The 20,493-nt window shown below is 39.8% G+C and overlaps 1 protein-coding gene across 4 annotated transcripts in view; it reads left to right on the forward strand.

Moving 5' to 3' along the window:
* The first annotated feature begins 78 nt into the window (after positions 1-78).
* ddi2 (DNA-damage inducible protein 2) overlaps positions 79-20,493 on the forward strand; it is a 31,522-nt gene continuing 11,107 nt past the window's right edge. For 3 of the 4 annotated variants that reach the window (XM_048561274.2, XM_048561277.2, XM_048561278.2), the window contains exons 1-7: positions 79-1,247; positions 8,357-8,495; positions 10,568-10,828; positions 12,459-12,585; positions 15,647-15,774; positions 17,351-17,479; positions 18,503-18,606. In XM_048561274.2, coding sequence (XP_048417231.1) covers positions 1,110-1,247; positions 8,357-8,495; positions 10,568-10,828; positions 12,459-12,585; positions 15,647-15,774; positions 17,351-17,479; positions 18,503-18,606 — 1,026 coding nt within the window. In that variant the 5' untranslated portion in view covers positions 79-1,109. The remainder of the gene's footprint in view (positions 1,248-8,356; positions 8,496-10,567; positions 10,829-12,458; positions 12,586-15,646; positions 15,775-17,350; positions 17,480-18,502; positions 18,607-20,493) is intronic. The other variant, XM_048561275.2, reaches the window with a different exon arrangement.

Here is a 20,493-nt window from a genome sequence, read left to right on the forward strand (position 1 = left end):
AGCTCCTAAAGCTTTGGTCAAATCAAGTCGTTTAAATTTTGTCTCATGTGCCACGTACAAGTTAGAATCATGGTATGTGGCAAAATATGCTCCATTATTGCTAACAATGGAGTCTAAAATACCCATATTACAATGCTTGTGGCTAGGGAAAAAGGTGTACGATAACTATTCTGTACACACTTTAGCTGGAGTGCAAACCTCATACTTCACCATTTTGTTAAGTATCTGCTGGATGGTATGTTATCTGGCTGTTTTAGCAGTGCTTAAGGAAACAGCATTATAGCTGTTCCCCTTGCCTATCTTTACCGTTAAGACCATTCAAATGGCTTCCTGCAATCTTGGCTGAGGATGCCTCTGCCCATAATGTTTCGATGCACTAGATGGTTTTCATTTTGATGTAATCTTTAAACATATCAAATGCTGATGCATGAAAAATGCAATTACTGTGAGTTATCCCAAACAAACTAAATATCAAGATCATGTAGCCATAACATACAAGGATGAATATTGATGATGATTTGGTTCAAAACAGTTTATGCTGTAGAGACTCTTTCATTTTGATTTCTAACGAAAATGACCTGTTAGCAGAAACAATATCCTGAAATAAGTATGCTTTAGACGTGAGTGATAATCTCTCATTAGTGATTTAATAAGCTGTCAGAAAGATAAACAATGCTGTCCACTCAAAAATTTTAAACTCTAGTTCGGGTTTTGGAATGTGAAGTGATTTTTAAAAGAAGGGATGCATTTTCCTAAAGCTACCATCAGTGGACCTGGACTAATGAGTTGTTGTATTTGTAATTATAATACAGTGGATACCTTATAAGGATTTGCGGGTAATATAAGGCAATGAATATTTCCTCATCAAGATGGCAGTGGGACAGCGACAGGTACTGCTATTTTACGGCTCGTTTTGCGACAGTGGCGGGGCTGGTTTGCGGCGATGCCGTAAGGCGGATTGTACAGCTTCTAGCTGGTGTGTCGAGTGGTTGTTGGAGTGTCCGCTTTGGGTGATCGGGCCTTTGGTGTAATCGGCGATCGAGCGCCGGGTATTTGGTGCTGGTTCCCCGGTCCAGTTGTGTCCCTGTGTCCGGGTTTCGGTTGCCGCCATGTTGCTCACCGTTTACTGCGTGCGGCGCGACTTGAGCGAGATCACCTTCACCCTGCAGGTGAATGGCGGCATGCAGCTGGAGACTTTCCGGGCTCTCTGTGAAATGGAGAGCAGTATTCCCGCGACGGAGAGCCAGGTGAGAGTATGAGGGACGTGTACAGGCTTAAGTACACTGCCACACCCAGATATACATCTACTCCAGAATATACATACCAGCACCCAGCATCATGTGCAATTATTATCCGTTCTGAGACTATATACGCATAATTCTGCATATAACCACACCCATATATACTATGAAATGAAACCCTGCATCTGATTGTCAGTAGGGGTACTTGTACTTGGACCCATCTTTGATTCTGGGTACATACACAAGCATATCCCTACGTATCTGCATGCTATGTAACATTTCCCTTTCTTACACGCACTCCCCAAGATCAAACAACTCAGCTGTCTAAAATTGAATCTATATACTGGACTGAATTCTGAATGAAGCCATATACATCCAAAAGTACATAAACATAATAGTGGTGTGTTACATTTCACCCTAGGACGTTGAGTTTCCATGGTAATTTGAATCATGCATGTTGTGTGGAACTAGGGATGGTCATGTTAGAGGCTACAACTTGCTTTCCTCTCAAGATTGTCCAGAAGCCCTCTTGCTCTTAGCGTCTTCTATTGGTGTGTGTTAAGTTGATAGTCAAGCTATTTGATTCTGTTGAGTGCATCTATCTTGATCTTCAAGTATTGGAGTCGAGCTTGTACTCAGAATTTCTAGCTCAGAGGTAGGGACACTGCACCAAAAGACCTTAAACATAAGAAATGTTATAAGTTCCCAGTTAAAATTGTAGTTGCAATACTGAAAGGTGCAACACTAAGTGAAATGATATAAAGTAAATCAGTTTTCCTCATAAAAGCCTATGCGAAAGTGTAGTTAGATTCTGTAGGAGTTTCATCAAAAATTGTAGGAGTTTACCATCAAGTTGGTATGCTTCACATTGCTAAATTCAGGTATTGGTAAATAGAATAAAGTTTTTAAAAAAGTGTTGAAATGCTTGGGAAATATGCTGACTTAACTGTTGTTTCTGCAGCTCATTGCTTATATAGTCATGGATATGTTCAGCACGGAAACAGACCCTGTGGTCGAGCTCATCCATGCTGACCAGATATCTTAAATTAATTTAGTCCCATTTGCCAGTATTTGACCCATATCTCTTTAAACCTTTCCTATTCATGTACCAAGGCAGATGCCTTTTAAATGTTGTAATTGTACTAACTTCCACCACCACCTCTGGCACCCAATTTCATAAACGCACCACCTTGTGCCTGAAAAAGTTGCCTCTTAGGTCCCTTTCAAATCCTTCCCCCTTCATCTTAAACCTATGCCATCTAGCTTTGGACTCCCTTACCCTGGGAAAAATACCTTGTCTATTTACCCTATCTATGCCACATGACTTCATAATTTCTGTAAAGTCACCCCTCAGCCTCCAAAACTCCAGGGAAAACCCATTCTTCCCTGTTCACTACACCGCCAATTTTGCAGTTGTCTGCAAACTTACTAACAATTTCTCCTTTATTGACGTCGAAATCATTTATATAAATGACAAAAAGCAGTTGCTGCAGTACCAACCCTTGCGACAAAACACTAGTCACAGGCCTACAGTCTGAAAAACGAGCTTCCATCTTCAAGCCAATTTTGTATCCAAACAGCAAGCACACCCTGGATTCCACCATGTGATCTAACCTTGCTAACCAGTCTGCCATCCAGAACCTTGTCGGATGCCTTGCTGAAGTCTGTATAGACAAGTCCACTGCTCTGCCTTTATCAGTCTTCTTTGGCATTTCTTCAAAAAATTCAGTCAAGTTAGTAATGTTGACTATCCCTAATCAATTCTTGCAATTCCAAATACATGTAAATCCTGTCCCTTAGAATCACCTCCAACAACTTACCCACTCCTGATGTCAGGCTCATTGGCCCCTGGCTTTTCCTTATCACCTTTCTTAAATAATAGCATCACATTAACCACCGTCAAATCTTCCGGCACCTCTTGTGTGGCTATTGACGATACAAATATCTCAGCAAGGGACCCAGCAATCACTTCCTTTGCTTCCCACAAAGTCCTGGGTACCCCTCATCGTGTCCCAGAGATTTATCCACCTTTATCCATTTTAAAACATCCAGCACATCCTCCTCTATAATGTGGAGACATTTCAAGCTTCCATATCCTTCTCCACAGTAAATACTGACATGAAATACTTGTTTAGTATCTCATTCATCTCCTGCATTTCTACACATAGGCAACCTTGTTGATTTTTAAGGGGCTGTATTCTTTCCCTAGTTTTGCCTTCCGTGTATTTGTGGAATCTCTTTCGATTCTCCTTGACGCTATTTGCCAGAGCCTTCTCACATTCAGTTTTTCCCTGTTGATTTGTACCAGAGTTGTGCAGCATGGAAACAAACCCTTTGGTCCAACACGTCCATTCTGACCAGAGACCCTAAATTAATCTAGTCCAATTTGCCACCATTTAGCTATATTCTTCTCAACCTTTCCTATCCATGTACCCATCCAAATGCTTTTAAATATTGTAATTGTAACAGCCTCCAAAATTGGCAATTCATTCCATATATATATATAGATATTATATATATCACCCTCTGTGTGTAATGGTTGCCCTTTAGTGCGCTTTTAAATCTTGCCTCTCTCACTTTAAACCTATGTCCTCCAGTTTTGGACTTCCCTACCTGGGGAAAATACTTTGATTAATCAACTTATCCATGCTTCTTATGATTTTATGAACCTCTACAAAGTCACCCCTCAGCCTCTGATGCTGCAGGGAATATAGCCCCAGCCTATTCAGCGTATCTGTATAGCTCAAACCCTCCATCCCCAGCGACATTCTAGTCAATCTTTTTAGAATGCTTTTAAAACTCTCCGCATTCGTGGAGAGATTGAGAACCAGAGGTTATTACAGAACCCCAGAATTTTTCCAATGGAATAACGAGGCAAAAAACAGCTCATCATGTCTGCACCAGCTCCATTCCCCTTTTCTGTATAACCCTACACATTAATCCTTGCAAGTAATAGTCTAATTATGAATTCACTGACAGTATATTTCGGAGACCGCTGGCCATGACGTTCTGTTTCTTTGTCGCTCAGCCAGTCATGTATCTATGTTGCAACTGTCTCATTTATTCTTTGAGCTGACTATACCTTTCGTTAACAAAACTGGTGTAACACGTTATCAAGTAGGAAATACCTTGGAAGTTCATGTGCATCACATGAACAGCGTTACTCTCAAAAACACTCCAGCAAATTGGTTAAACCCTTATACTCCTTGAGGGATTCACTGGTTCCCAGCAATCTGTACATGTCATACGCGTCCTTATTTCTTGCTGTATGAAGCTCTCACTTGCCACCCATTCCTCCAGACCCTAATGCTCACCAATTGTGGTTGCAGTCTCTGCCCTTCTGCAACCTCTACTGCTCTGTAAACCTTCCAGTTGTGGCAGAACCTTCCTTTCATCGAACCTTCTGCAGTCCGACTGTCTGCATGCCACTCTCTCCAGAGCACTTGCTGTGAGTGATGGCTGTGGAAATAAGCTACAAGCTGGAAAAGTGGTAAGATGGTTTGTGTGGGAGCAGTAGAGGCTTTGAAATTGAGGGTTGGAGGTGAGACAGATGGTCAGTGAGTGGCAGAGGTTGCATATTGTAGGGCCACAGTGAGCAAGAGTGTCAGCAAGTGGTTTAGAGGGGTGGTAGCAAGAGAGAGAGAAGCTACTCCAAATCGGTGCTGATTGGATGATGGAGCCCTTCCTCAGACTTAGCACAGACTTTCTTTAAAACCACAATGTAAAATGAGAGTACATTAACTGACCAACATTAAAACAAAGCAACTTTTAAAATGGGCAACATAAAATGGGTATTTACTTTGTGTGCATCCAAATACACTGAATTCTACATCTGTCTATTTCCACATTGGCATCTGAATAGATGCCCACCAACCCAGACGTACACAGTCAGAACTATGTACATTCATATCCACCACTGTGAAAGAGTGCACTGTAATGGTTGCACCTATTTTTAGTAATGGGTAAATATATACGCACATTCATTCGTACATGCCCGGGTATCTGTGACAGGAATCTCACACGGTCTTGGATATAACTACACCTGTCCGTATATACATCCTCATATATGTTTTGTTCACATCTTGAAGAGATAGTGAAAAAAAGCCACCTGACTCATCATTGGCCTGAGGATTTCCTGAGTAATCAACAAGTGATTGATTTCAAGAATGCTCAGCAATTACTTTGTGTCTGTAAAAATGAACTGCACTTGAACGTTTTAATCTTTCATGAGATGTTGGCATAGCTGATACGAGCAGCATTTTTGGCCCATCCCTTATTCCTATTGCAGAAGGCAGTTGAGGGATGACTGTATTGCCACGGTTCTGCATTACAAAGGCTACGATGGGTAAAGATGGCAGATTTCTTTCCTAGAAGAGTAGTGGGTGTTTTTTAATTAAAACAACGGTTGATGAAAGTTCCTTGGTCATTTGAATTTAAATTCCACCAGCTGCCATTGTAGGATTTGAGCCTGTGACTCAATGCAGGTACCTCTTAGTCCAGTGACATTACTGCTTTGTCACTCTCTTTTATCTGTGGGCTCTTTGTTGAGTTACACACAAACATCCCTCAACGTACTGACAGTTCCAGAAATATATTAAATCAATGGAAATGTGTTAGAACTTTTTATTATTGCAAATGCTAGCAACAATTGGGTTTAGATGGAGTTTGAATTACAATAGATTTCAACTAGTGAAGTTCTTTCATCAAACAACAATTAGAGGTGATGAATTTGTCAACCTTGGAGGGAGATTTGATTACTTTAAAGGCAAAAATTATATACCTCAAATACTGCAGAGCTTACTGTATTATTCTGTCCAATTATTATAGTATTTAAATTTATTTACCTCACTGTAAATATACTTGTTCAATTGAATGGCCGCATGAAATATTTTGACGGTTGATTCAATTTCAAGTCAATTTCTTCTCAAACACCATGATCCACCGTGATGTCTGAATGAGGGTGCAAGTGAGAAGGCTCTCTGCTGCTATGTTTTATTTAAGGCAAAGTTGCTTAAGGTGATTTATGCTGTAAGTAAAATATAACTGCAGATAAGTCTTCACACTGCATTACATTTCCGCTACTTAATGTGTGTTTTTACATTGATTATGTAAACCTCTTGATTATCCAGGACGTTTGATCAACCTGGTCCCATAGATGCCAGTTAATAAAAAGTTTGCTGTAGCATCTTTGTGCATTGTTTCATATACGCAGGAGTGTTATATTATACAATGTAACATCCAGACCACCATGAGCAGCTTGACGAATTGCTGCAAATAATCAAATATATATTAGCAGGACTGTTGTGTTTTGATTTGATGGACGCTTTTTAGAATGTTGTATGTAATTTTAGTGTCACTATTTTGCAGTGACTGAATTAGTCAAATATTGTGTGTCAAATCACCAAAGTGTGACAGGAACATGGCTAGTGTAGATAGGAAAGTGCATTGACATGCACAAAATATTTCAAATGAGAGTTATTTCCCTCTAATTGACTGTAATGTCAAATTCATCAACCAACAATAAGTAACAATTGAATGTGTTGATCTGATATCAATGAGCAAACAAGGAAAAAAATCATTAATCATGTATTTCTAAAACAAGCCATAGATCAAAAATGGGCAGTGAGTACTTTAGAAATGAAGACCCATCACATTGGCGTTCTGTACTGTAATTTGATTTTCATATTTTTTGTTTTTCTTTAAATTTGCATCTGCATTCCTTGAAAAATAATAACTAAACAGTGAGAAGCTGAACCACATTACTCAATGTACATTATGAAATTGAAGCAAGAATTGCTGGAGAAATTCAGCAGACTGGCAGGATCTGTGGAGGGAACCAGGAGTTAATGTTTCAAATCCAGTGATTTTTCAGTTTGAAACATTAACTTTGCTTTCTTTTCACAGATGATGTCATATCTGCTGAGTTTCTTAAGCAGCTTCTGTTTTTGTTTCAGATTTCCAGCATCCCCAGTTCCTTGTTTTATTTTACATGATGAAGTTGGTTTGATTCACTAACTGAAAATTTATATTTTCAAAAAACGACTGTGAAGTAATATTTTTTGGCTAGTTTCTGGTAACAATATATAGATCTGTTTACATGTACAATTGTTTGTTTCAAAGATTTTAGTAATAAATAAAATTAAAGTACATGAAAAAAATCTGTATGTCAGACAAGTAAAATGCTGTCCTTGAATACAGTAAACTGTGTTTGTTTCCGAGCAAATGACTTGAAAAAATGTGGGTTGTTATTCTTTGCTTTGCAAATGTGAGAGTGGAGGAGTAGTGAATAAATTTATGTCTGCTTTAGTAAGCATACAGATCTTTTACAGTAATTAATATCAAGGAAAAGTCCAAAATGTTCATGTTTACACAGAAAAAAGTTATCTTGTAGGCTTCTAGGGAACTAAGAGGGGGTTTTGTTTCAAACAGCAATCAGTGACATGTTTTGTGAATATTACCAAGACTCATTAAGGAAGATGCTAATGTGGTTTGTGAAGAGAGCTTGCTGTGGTTGCTGTGGACAGTAGCTACTGGGCAGAATTGTGAAATTTATCAATGTTAGCAAAACTTGATGCAAAAGTTGAAGTTCTAAGCAAGCTGTCCATATATGGAGTTTTAGGCTTACAGTACTGATCAAGACAACATAAAACTTTCCTTCGTCATTCCCTGCTCACTTCCATTAATCTTTAGAGAACAGCTTCTTGGAGAGATGTCATCTGTATTTTACCAGAAACCAGTCAAAAAATATTAGTTTCACAGCCTCTAACAAATATTTTGCCCTCTGGATGTCAATGGCTGTTGCAAGACTGCAGTGATTGCTGATTTTTGGTTCCTCTAAGCATAGTGGTCCAGCACACTAAGTGTTCATGTATGCAACTGACAAGCTGTCTGGGTCATCCCAACAACATTAAACCATGGGCATGTAAATTGGGATTAAAGTTGCCTAAAGAGCACATCCAGTGGATGGGCAGGTTGTGTACGCTGAAGGAATATCAAAATTGTACAAGTCTTGTGGCCCTTGAATAATTTCCACCACAGTCTTTGAGATTGGTAAAGATGTACCAATGCCAGAATCGCTGTATGTTAGTCAAATCTGAGTGTTGTTTCTGTGTTAGATAATCTTTGCAGAGCGGCCATTGATTGATGACCGGCTGACACTGACAGCGTATGGATTGAAGGATGGTGATGTACTGGTATTGCGACAGTTGGAAAGACCTCCAATGCAGTCTAGTCTACCACTCCCAGGTGTATCAGGTGAGAGAATTTGTAGGAAAAGTTTGCCAATTGTTTCCATGAATTGATGGTGTCTACAAATCACATGTGTACACAGTAGTAAAAATTCAGCTTTGTGACCTCCTAAACACTGTTGTGACGATGAAGGGAATTGTATGTGTGATTATTCTTTTAAGATGGTTTTCATACAAGTGCTGCAAGGTGTTAACTTATTAGTCATTCCTTTCCTGTATTCTACTTGTAAGACTGATGAGTTAGCATTAAAGGCATCACTGGTGGCCTTAGTAATCCTGGATGAGGGACACAAAAGTCAGTCAGGTTTCCCACTCCTGAGCGTTACCATGTTGAAAACTAGATGTGCAAGTGTGTGGATTTTAGATAAGGACAGAATTGGGCTCAGATGATGCATTCTCTTGTGCAGTAGCTTGTGACTATCCATAGTCATGCATAAATAATGGAGTACTGGAGTGTTCAATATTTGTGGAATTGTGCTCTGCAGGGAGTCAATGCCTTCATTAGAGAAGAGATGATTTGCAAAGGACAAAGGTCTATTGGGGTTTTTAAAAATTCTTTAGACGAGACTGTGTTGAACACACTGTATGACCTGGAATGGTCAATACCCATGCAGCAGCAGTTAGAGTTCATGCATTGTGTGCAACTTAATCATGTCTTAAATAAAAACAGAAAATGCTGAAGAAACTCAGCAGATCTGTCAGTATATAGAGAGAAAACAGTTAATGCTTCAAGTACGGTGACCATTCATTATATCTCAGCTGGAAATATTTTTGAATGATTTTGTGTAAGTCAAAAGGAGGATCCAGTAGGTGGAACTGTGCTAATACGTACTGTCAACGTTGGCCCTATTGCCATCGAATATAACAGCACAGAAAGGTTTGATTCATCCCAGTGCCATTGCTGGCTCTTTGAAAGAGCTGATCAATTAATCCTGCTCTTGCTTTTTTTTCCCCATAATGATACAATTTTAAAAATTCCTTCACAGGATGTGGATGTCGTTGATTGAATAGGCAGTGATTGCCCATCTCTAATGGCTTGCTAGGCCATTTCAGCAGGCAGTTAGGAGACCACGATAATGCTGTGGGTCTGGATTAACATACCAAGACTGAGTAAAGACAGCAGACTTTCCTTCCTAACAGACATTAGTGAACTAATAGATTTTTGCAACAATTGGCAATGGATTCCTGGCTACCTCTGTTGGGCTTTTTTAAAGTCAAGATTTACGAATTGAATTCAAATGTAACCATCTGCCACTGGGTAGATTTGAACTTCTGTATCCAGAGGATTTGCCATGTTCTCTGGAGTACTAGTTCAGTGACATCAGTGCATTGCCTTTCCCTGCTTCATTTTCATGAATCTAATTCCCGCTTGAAAGTTACTACTGAATTTCCTTCCACAGTGTCTTTGGGAAGTTCATTCCTGATCACAACAAGCAAAATCATTCTGTTACCTTCCTCTGACTATTTTTCAAAGGTACCTGAGATCTGTTCCCTCTGGTTTTTAGCCCTCTAGCCAATGGAAACAGTTTCTCTCTATCTATGAAAAACCTTCTACTGAAACTCTCTTTAACCATCTCTGCTTTAAGGATAACAGTGTCAGCTTTTCCAATCTCTCTCCTAACTGAATCTCTTCATCTCTACTGTCATTCTAATAAATCCCTTGCAGGCTCTCCGTGATCACGACATCTTCTTGAGGTATTCCAGCTGAGGTATAACCAATGAAACCCAACACAAATAAATTCCTTGCTTTTATACTTTTCTTTATAAAGTCAAGAATCCTACACGGTACAACGCATAAGGAATCATTCAAGCAGAAGAATGAAGATCCTACAAAAGGCATTTAACTTTCATCATTGCTCATGACTGGGATATGGTTTTCACTCTGCAATATGTTTTAGTTTAGCTTGCGACTGACCATTTAAAAAAAATGTTATTCCAGAGGTTTGAGTGCTTTATAAGTGTTCTCTTTCTTGTCTCTTTCATTGCCTCTTTTTGTGATACGGGCACTGGCAATAGTGTGAAGTTGCTGAATTGCCGTTGTATGTTTTAGTTTGATATTTCTTTCATCTCCTCCTTTAGGACTTCCCAGGATTGACTTCAGTGGTATCTCGGTGCCTGGGTCAATGGGGCACAGAATGCCTCCTTCTGGAGTAGCTAATCAGCAGCCACCAAAGCCAGCTTCCAGTAGCTCTACTTCTCCTCCCCCTGTTCCAGCTCCACACAGTTTGGAAAATAATCCCACTTTACTGCGGGACATGCTTCTGGCTAATCCACATGAGCTATCGCTATTGAAGGAACGGAATCCTCCTTTAGCTGAGGCGCTTCTTAGTGGAGATCTTGGTAAATATAGAAATTCTGATTTGTCATTTATGTTGGTCTCCCTTCATAGTTGTGCTGCTGTTTAATACAATTGCCTCTTTGTGAGGAGTAAAATACTACCCATAGAATTTGTTACAAGATAGCTGTATTTTATCAGCCTGCTTATATTCAGCAGGCTGATAAAAGTTTCTCACTGTGTAACTATGGATTTTTACTTATTAAACAGTGATGATAGTTAAAAGGTTGGGAAATTGAATCCAGTAATTTTGCTTAATATAATGAGTTAACAAATATTCAGTACCCAGCTAGAAAAAGACTTCCAGGCCCATCTTTGAGATGTAATCTGCATTAATTTCAGATAATTTCTGTATTAAAGTTGTGTCTCCTCGAAATTGTAGTCCTGTGGCTGTTAAAGGATTCATTTAGTAAAAGTTTTTCCTGGTTACAGAAGGGTGAGGGGTGTTTAAAAAATCAGCAGAAATGCAGTACTGCTTATGGAAATATAAACATGGATGAGGTAAGGAAGATGAGCTAGTGATTTTTTTTAATGTTCTGTCTGATAAATTAAGTTTTTGTCGGAATGGAATGAAGAAACGACACAGGTGAAGTGCAATTTCTTTTCCTTGTAAATGGCAATGGAAAGCTGGAAAAGGAGAAAGTTTGCATGATTTGATCTGTTATTTCTGTGTCTTATTATTCACCAGTTAAAATAAAACTCTGACCCATAACAAACGAGGAAGAGAAGTGACAGTTTTAACAAGTTTAAATGTTGGTTTATGAGTATCCCTTTGGCCTTTGAATCAGAAAGAAATTAGATTTCATAGATCATAGAAGATCATAGAATCTCTACAGTGTGGAAACAGGCCCTTCAGCCAAAAGTATAACAGTGATTGAACAGTAAAACTCCAGAGATCTGAGCACGTACTCTGAGCTTCAGTACAGCACTGAATGGTGTCTTGGAACTGCTGTCCTTCAGAAAAGGTGTCAAATCAAGATCTCCTCTTCCCTCTCAAATGGACCTAAAAGCTCCCAGGGTAGTGTTCCTAAATCAGGCAAGTCTCTCAGTGTTATTATTGATATTTATCCCTAAAGGCTCAAAGTAAAAACAGATTACCTGGTCACTTATCTTATTGCTGATTTTAGGGCTTTGCTGTGCTCTAATTAATGGCCACCATTTCGCTTTCAGCATCCATTATAGTAGCATCTAAACTTCAAGAAGTGGCTGTAAAATATTTGTCCTATACCAATGGTGTGAAAGACACTCTCAAGTTTGTTCTTTCTTCAGTGGTCATGAAGTTGCATTATGGCTCCCAAGTAACCACTTGGATTAACAGCCAAAAGATAGTTAATGCCTATAGAACTGTACGCTGATGAAAATTCAGTTGCTTCAGAGGTAGAAGGGAGGACATTTTCTCAAGCATCCAAAGAATATTTTAGGCAAATTTGAACAATGCAGCATGGTAAAAAGTTGTATTAACAGCTTTCTTCACATCTCATTAGACAGACAGAAAAGCTTCATGTCATTGATAAATTTTGAGCTAAGTGACCAATTGTTTGGCAATGATCACTATTACTCATTCATTGCTGTTACGTGCTATGTACTATCTCAATAGTTAAGCATTTCTTTACACTTTGTGCTATCTCTGTATAGATAAGTTTACAAGCGTGCTACGAGAACAGCAACTGGAACGAGCTCGGCGAGAACAGGAGAGAATCCGACTTCTGAATGCTGATCCCTTTGACCTGGAAGCACAGGCCAAAATTGAAGAAGACATTAGGTAAAGAGCTGTCTCTGAATTTTCGTACTTAACATTTTAGTTTAAGTCATTGTATAAAGCACTTTTAAGACATTTTGGTGCTGATAAGGTGCTCTGCTACAGTGATTTATTTTTCTTTATCCTTTCCGGTCTTTCTTATGCTTAGAGTGTCTACAGTTGTCTGAATTGAGTTGTTCCTGAGTGCTTATTTGTTAATTTAAAAATTTGGTGCCCCTATGTTAGGAATGAGAAAAATGAGTAGTATTCCTAGGAAGAATGAAAAGTAGGAGGGGTGATGGTACTGACTAAAGAGAAGTTGTGGTTCTGGAGAAAGAGGATGTCCCCTGGCAGTCAAGGACAAAGTTGATTTAGGTTGAGCTAAGGAATTTTAAAAAAATGCATTGTTTGTAGGCCCTAGCTAGTGGGAAATTACAGAGGTGCAAAAATTATACAGTAATTTAAATGGGGATTTTAATTATTCAAATATGGTTTTGGATAATGGCAGTGTAAAGGGCAGAGGGAGGAGCAAGAATTACCGGAGTGCATTCAGCAAAAGTTTCTGCACTTCAACTTCAATGGATCTGGGTCGAATAAATTGGAGTCAGAGGTTGGCAGGAAGGATGGAAGATGAACTATAACCTTCAAAGAAGAAATGGTTCAGACATGGTCAAGTTTTATTCCTTCAAAAAGGAAAGATGGCAAACAAATCCCAAGCTCCCTGAATGACAAAAGAGGTGTATATTTTGGTAAGTAAGAAACGGTGTGCTTGTGACACATGTCATGTAGAAAATTCAATTAAGAATCAGGTTCATAAAGAAGTTCAAATCGATGTTGAAAGGCAAATAATAAAACTAAAGAGGAAGTCTGAAAAGAGTTAATGTAAAAAGGGAATTGCAAAATTTTCTTTAGGAAATAAACAGTAAGCAGGTGGTAAAAGGCAGAATGGGGCTCATTAGAGGCCAAAAAGATATTTTGTAATTATATTTATATATTGGAGGCATAGGGAATGGCTGGGGAAAGGTGCCAGGAGGAAGGTAGTGCCCAAGCCATGGTCAAAGAGGAGACAATTCAGTTACTAAAGAGCTTAAAATGATACAGAAGAGGTATTGGACAGGCTTTTGTACTTAACTTTGACAAGGCACTGGGACTGGATGAGATTCACCCAAGTATATTGGTGGAAGTACAAATGGAAATCGCAATGGCACTGGCAATCATTTCTCAATCTTCAGACTTGGATGGTGTCCGAAAAGTGGACAGTTGCAGACATTATATTCTTGTTCAGTAGAGCGTGCAAGAATGACTTAACAACCGTAGATCTGTCAGTTTAACTTTGGTAGTTAGAAGATATCTAGAAATAATATCTGCAACAAAATTAATAATCACCTGAACAAATGCAGGTTACATAAGTACCAGCATGGATTTCTCAAGTGAAAACATGTTTAACTAACTTACTGGAGTTTTCTGATGGAGTTAGCAGTAAGTGTTGATCAGGGCAATGCTATTGATGTGAACTTTTAGAAGGTATTTGATATAATGTCATACAACAGGCATGAGAGCAAACTCAGGGCTCATGGAATAAAGGGGACAGTGCCAACATGAATGCAGAATTACCTGCGTGATAGGAAACAGTGTTATGGTTAATGGATGTTTTTATGCCTACAGTAAGATTTGTTGTAGCCTTCATCCGTGGTCAGTATTGGGAATCTTGTTTTTCCTAGTATTAATAATCTGAACTTTATGGTACAGGATGATGTGCAAGTTGTAACCTGTGAGAAGAATAGTGTAGAACTTCACAAGGACACAGACAAATTGATGGAGTATCCTAGGCTTCGATAATAGTGACACAGAATACAAGATCAAGGAGGTTATGTTGAACTTCTATAAATTTGCTCAGAATATTACATCTCGTTCAGGGCTTCACTTTAGGAAAGTTATGAAGGCGTTGGTGCGAGTTCAGAAGAGGTTTATGAAGTTTGTTCCAGGGTGAAGAATGTCTGTTGTGCAGAAATTGAAGAAGCTAGACTGTTCTGCTTGGAGACAAGAAGGCTGAGAAGATTGAAGCATTCAAAATTATAAGTGATTGGGCTGGGTAATTGGGGAATAAAATGTTTCCACTTGAGAAAGGATCAAGAACAAGAGAACACAGATTTAAAGTAATCAGCAGAAGAAGCAAAAAGGGAGGAAAAATATTCACACATTTGAGTGGTTAAGATCTAGGGTGTGCAGCTTGAGAGTGTGGTGAAGGCAGGTTCAATCAAGACATTCAAAGGAAAATTAGATGGTTATTTAAAAAGGACGAACATGCAAGTTTACGGGGCGTCGGTAGGATGCTAACACTAGGTAAGATGCTCATTTGGCGAGCTGGTCCAAATGTAGTAGATCGAATGGCCTCCTCCTGCATTCCTACTCCTGAATGCTCCATGCTGGCGTAAATGTAACGTTGACCTGCAGAAAATTTTGGTTGTGATGCACTGTACAGTTGAATGGCCTGTCAACAGACTCTTGAGTTTCGTAAGCATCACGGCTACTTGTGCGAAGTACCGCTTTTTTGACGAGAGATTGACTTTTCAGAATGGATGAGAAGAAAATATTTCTGAAGTGTTCTTGTGTTCACAGAATTGTTAAGGTAATGTTATGTTGGTCCTGGAATTTAAGGAGTTTTTAAAATTACTTCTGCCACTATACCTTCTGTAAGGTTTTGCTACTGCATTTGAGAAATAGCTGGAGAGTTTTGCCCATGCACTACTCAATTTTTCTAACCCTTCTGCAATTAATCACCCTTTGTTTTTGGATGTCAGTTTACCTGGGCAATCAGAATTGGAGACTGGATCAGCTTTTCTTTTCTACATGTTCTGATGTTATTGTTGCTTCTCATTAGTACCCAGCATATTCCCTGTCCTTTTGGAAATGACAGGTAGACACAGAAAAGGAGGGGAAAAAGGGTGGCTTTGACAATGCAGTACTAACTTTAGGCATTTACCTCGTGATCTGTGCTAGTGAGTTTTGCTTGCTGACTGCATTGCTCTGACTTGTTGTGGTGCCTTATTCTGATGTTCTGTTAATGGATGCTTTTGTATTTCAGACAGCAGAACATTGAGGAGAACATGACAATTGCAATGGAAGAATCACCAGAGAGCTTTGGTCAGGTGGCAATGCTCTATATTAATTGCAAGGTTAATGGCATGCCAGTTAAAGCATTTGTAGATTCAGGTAGGTTCATATGTGCTCATACAAATAAGTTAAACATAGCCTCTAAGTTAGTTTGAAGCAGTCATTGTAAAATCCTGGCAACAGAAGATCAGGCCGAGTTGAGAAGTAAGATTGATGAATGTTCAGAGGGAAAAATGTATTTGAACAATATCAGGTGCACAGGATCCCTGCCTCTGCTGTGACAATACAGAGAAATCAAATTTTAAAATACCATGTTTGTTGTACTCATACAATGACCATTTGCGGTTATCTTCCGTACAGGGCATTAAATACACAATTACTGCTTTGTTTACACATTCTTCAAATGCACATTAGTACACAGTCGTTAATACACAAAACTGCTCCTTACATGTGTTTTCTCAATAACTGGGTCAGTTAGATCAGTTGGTTGGATAGCTAGTTTGCAATTCAGACTGTCACCGACAGTGTGGGTTCAGTTACCATATCAACTGATGTCGCCATGAAGTTCACACCTTCTGAATTTTGCACCTCACTTGAAGCATGGTGACCCACCTTAAACTCTCAAATAGTTGTCCCTCTGTAATGAGAGAGCAGTCTTTTGGCCCTTTTACCACTTGAAATAAACACTCCCAAGTGATGAAGGAGTTATTTAAATTGGACTGATCAAATTACCTTTAGGCACTGGATGTGAGTTTGCTCGCTGAGCTGGAAGGTTAGTTTTCAGACGTTTCGTCACCATTCTAGGTAACATCATCAGTGAGCCTCCGACGAAGCGCTGGTGTTATGTCCCGCTTTCTATTTATCTGGTTAGGTTTCCTTGGGTTGGTGATGTCATTTCCTGTCCTTTTTCTCAGGGGATGGTAGATTGGCTCCAAGTCAATGTGTTTGTTGATGGAATTCCAGTTGGAATGCCATGCTTCTAGGAATTCTCGTGCATGTCTCTGTTTGGCTTGTCCTAGGATGGATGTGTTGTCCCAATCAAAGTGGTGTCCTTCCTTATCTGTATGTAAGGATACGAGTGATAGTGGGTCATGTCGTTTTGTGGCTAGTTGATGTTCATGTATCCTGCTAGGAAGCTAGTCACCAGGATACATGAACATCAACTAGCCACAAAACGACATGACCCACTATCACTCGTATCCTTACATACAGATAAGGAAGGACACCACTTTGATTGGGACAACACATCCATCCTAGGACAAGCCAAACAGAGACATGCACGAGAATTCCTAGAAGCATGGCATTCCAACCGGAACTCCATCAACAAACACATTGACTTGGAGCCAATCTACCATCCCCTGAGAAAAAGGACATCACCAACCCAAGGAAACCTAACCAGATAAATAGAAAGCGGGACATAACACCAGCGCTTCGTCGGAGGCTCACTGATGATGTTACCTAGAATGGTGATGAAACGTCTGAAAACTAACCTTCCAGCTCAGCGAGCAAACTCACATCCAGAGCCTCAACTTGAGCTACAAATCTTCTCAAAACTCGCTAGTACCTTTTAGGCATTTCAGTAAATGGGGCTGATCCCCTTTCAATTGGAGTTGTAAGCTAATGGCATAGTTGTGCATCTGAACATAGTGATAAGTCTACACTGTTGCTGATACAGGAGCACAGATGACAATCATGAGCCAAGCATGTGCTGAGAGGTGCAACATCATGCGCTTGGTTGACAGGCGGTGGGCAGGAATTGCTAAAGGTGTTGGAACACAAAAAATCATTGGCAGAGTTCACTTGGGTAAGTAATTTTGCCATAATACGTGACTGACTTCTTTTTTCTCCTGACAAGAGACTTCCATTACTACTGTTTTGGAAAGTAAAGCAGAATATCTGTAGTGCTATGAATTTTTAATGGTTGATAGAGACCTTAAAGATTTGTCTGCACATATAAATTAACATTTTTGCAGAGCTAACAATGGTGAATAAGATGTGGTGATGTGATTTTAAGTTATTTTCCCCCCTCGTTATCTTAAGGTAGCTTATTGGAGAAGATTTTACGTTGTATTTCACTATTTCTGATCTGCAGTGATTTGATGTAACATTCAACTATTTATAGTGACTTGGTCTCCAGTCATGGGGCCAAACATTGAAAGAAGGATCATAACCCTACTTGAAACATTAGAACAAAAACTAACCAAAAATAGTGTGCTTGTCCAAGATAAAAATACTGCCAGCATACAAGAACTAAGAACATGAGTAGGGCATTTGACCCTTTGAACCTGCTCTTCATTCAATGTAAAATATGGTTAACTCTCTATCTCCATTTTCCTTCCTACACTGTCCTGCTATCCTATAATTCCCTATCAATCTGCATCTAGACAATACTCAACAACTGTGCATCTATGCCTTCTTGTATTGCTAATCTCAAAGATGCACAAATCTTTAACTGAAAAAAAATGTCCTCCTTTCAGCTTTAAATAACTGATCCCTTATTCTGAGGCTGTGAGCCCAACTTCTAGTTTTCCAAGCCAGGAAAAACATTCTTCCAGCTTTATTCATGACTCATGGTTCTGGATGTTTGCCATATAGAAGTTTCTCTTTGCTCTGGTTGTAGAGTTGAAGTACCTTCCAGTAGTTTCAGAACAGTGTTATCAACAACTGCAGAAAGAAAGGACTCTGTGTCATTAGTCACAGAAAGGGAACCGTGACCTAAGTTAAGAATTTGTGCACAAATGTTGGTAAAAGCCAGAGTATTCAGTAGTTACTTGGTTTTGGTGTTCAGTTCCTTCAGATAGCTTTAGTTGATATATTGTTGTTACAGCCCAGGTACAGATTGAAGGTGATTTCCTCCCCTGCTCTTTCTCCCTCCTGGAAGACCAGCCAATGGATATGTTGCTTGGACTCGATATGCTCAAAAGGCACCAGGTAAGAAGCCAACAGCAATTCCAGATAGTGGAGCCAAACTCATTGAGGTGAGGGTAACACAGTTCAAAATTGGGAGCTGACATCTTGTGAACTGTCACCATTATTTCTGACCTAGCTAGGCCTTTAAACCCTGAGTACAACTTGCACTTCAGTATTGTAAATTGCTTCAAAACTCTTAACTAAACAAATTTTATTTGTAATTCAAACTGACAGAACTGCGGATGCTGCAAATCAGAAACAAAAATAGAAATTGCTGGAACAGCTCAGCAGTTCTGGCAGCATCTGTGAAGAGAAATCAGAGTTAACGTTACGGGTCCAGTGACCCTTCCTCACAGAACTAAAGCATTAACTCAGATTTCTGTCCAAAACGCTCCCGGATCTGCTGAGCTTTCTTAGCAATTTCTGTTTTTATTTGTAATTAGCTTGCTCCTGGTATCAAAGTCAACAACACAGCCCTGCTTTGAGCTTCCAGCAGAAACTTGTTGGACAGTTAAAACTGCCTTCAGATGTACCTATCAAATTCTCACATGTTCCTTCTTATCCTGCTGTTCTGACAGCAAGAGCATCATCTGGAAATTGGTGGGATCTAATAACTTTGTCACTTGCACCAGTGAGCAATTGTGGATTTCTCACTTGACCAGTCTGGCAGACCAAAAGAATCTTGGGCCAGTTTACTGCACTCCTTTGGGTCTCACAAAAAAAAGTTTAGGCATTTCCTGCCAAAGCTCTCCTCCAGACCTCCCTACTCCAACCCCAAGCCTTAGGCCCTCCAGCATTCCCATCCTGTAAATAACATGAAGTGTGGGTACTCTTTTCTTAGTTCTGGGTAGTGGTGAGCTGTTCCTTCTCCTTGATATTGTGTTCCCACCTTCTGACCATCTGCTGACAGACAGTTTTACACAGGAGCCCGACTCGCAGATGAGGCAAGCCCCCATTGCTGAGATTGTGTTGATTTACCAACTGCCGTGGGACACACTGCCATGAGTTAAAATCAGAGCTTTGGTATCCAAGCTAACAGATTTTGTGGGTAGAACTCAGGAATAAAAAGGGAGCAGTCACATTACTGGGCCTGTATTACAGGTCTCCAACTAGTTGGTGGGCAAGATAAGAGCAGATATGGAGATAGCTTACTGAGTTGTTTAAGAGGAATAGGGTGATTAGAACAGATCTAAACTTTGCAGTCCTGCCATGTCCACTTGTGAATGGTGGTGGACAACTAAATAACTCACTAGAGGAGGAGGCTGCATAAATATACCCATCCTTAATGATTGAAGAGCCCAGCCCGTCAGTGCTAAAGATAAGGCTGAAGCATTTGCAGCGACCTTCAGCCAGATGTGGCAAGTCAATCATCCATCTGGGCCTCCTCCAGTTACCCCAGACTTTGCAGATAACAGTCTTCAGCCAATTTGATTCACTGCATCTGATATCAAGAAACTGTTGGAGGCGCTGAATAGTGCAAAGGCTGTGGGCTCGGAAAACATTCTGTCTGTAGTAGTCATGTGCTCCAGAGCTTTCCACTGCCCAAGCCAAGATCTTCCAGTACAGTTATAACACTGGCAACTACCCAACAATGTAGAAAATTGCCCAGGCATAACGCGTACACAAAAAGCAGGACAGGTCCAACCTGGACAATTAGCACTCCTTCAGTCTAGTCTTGATCATCAGTAAAGTAATGGAAGATGTCAACGATAGTGCTGTTAGAAAAACCTATTCAGCATTAACCTGCTCAGTGACACCCTGTTTGGGTTCTACCAGGTCCACTCAGCTCCTGTCCTCTATACAGCCTTGACCTAAGCATGGACAAGAGAGCGGAGTTCCAGAGGTGAGAGTGACAGCTCTTGACATCAGGGCTGCATTCGAGCAAGTTTGGCATCAAGAAGCTCGAGC

The sequence above is a fragment of the Stegostoma tigrinum genome, chromosome 28 (assembly GCF_030684315.1).
Source record: "Stegostoma tigrinum isolate sSteTig4 chromosome 28, sSteTig4.hap1, whole genome shotgun sequence".
Lineage (NCBI taxonomy): Eukaryota > Metazoa > Chordata > Chondrichthyes > Orectolobiformes > Stegostomatidae > Stegostoma > Stegostoma tigrinum.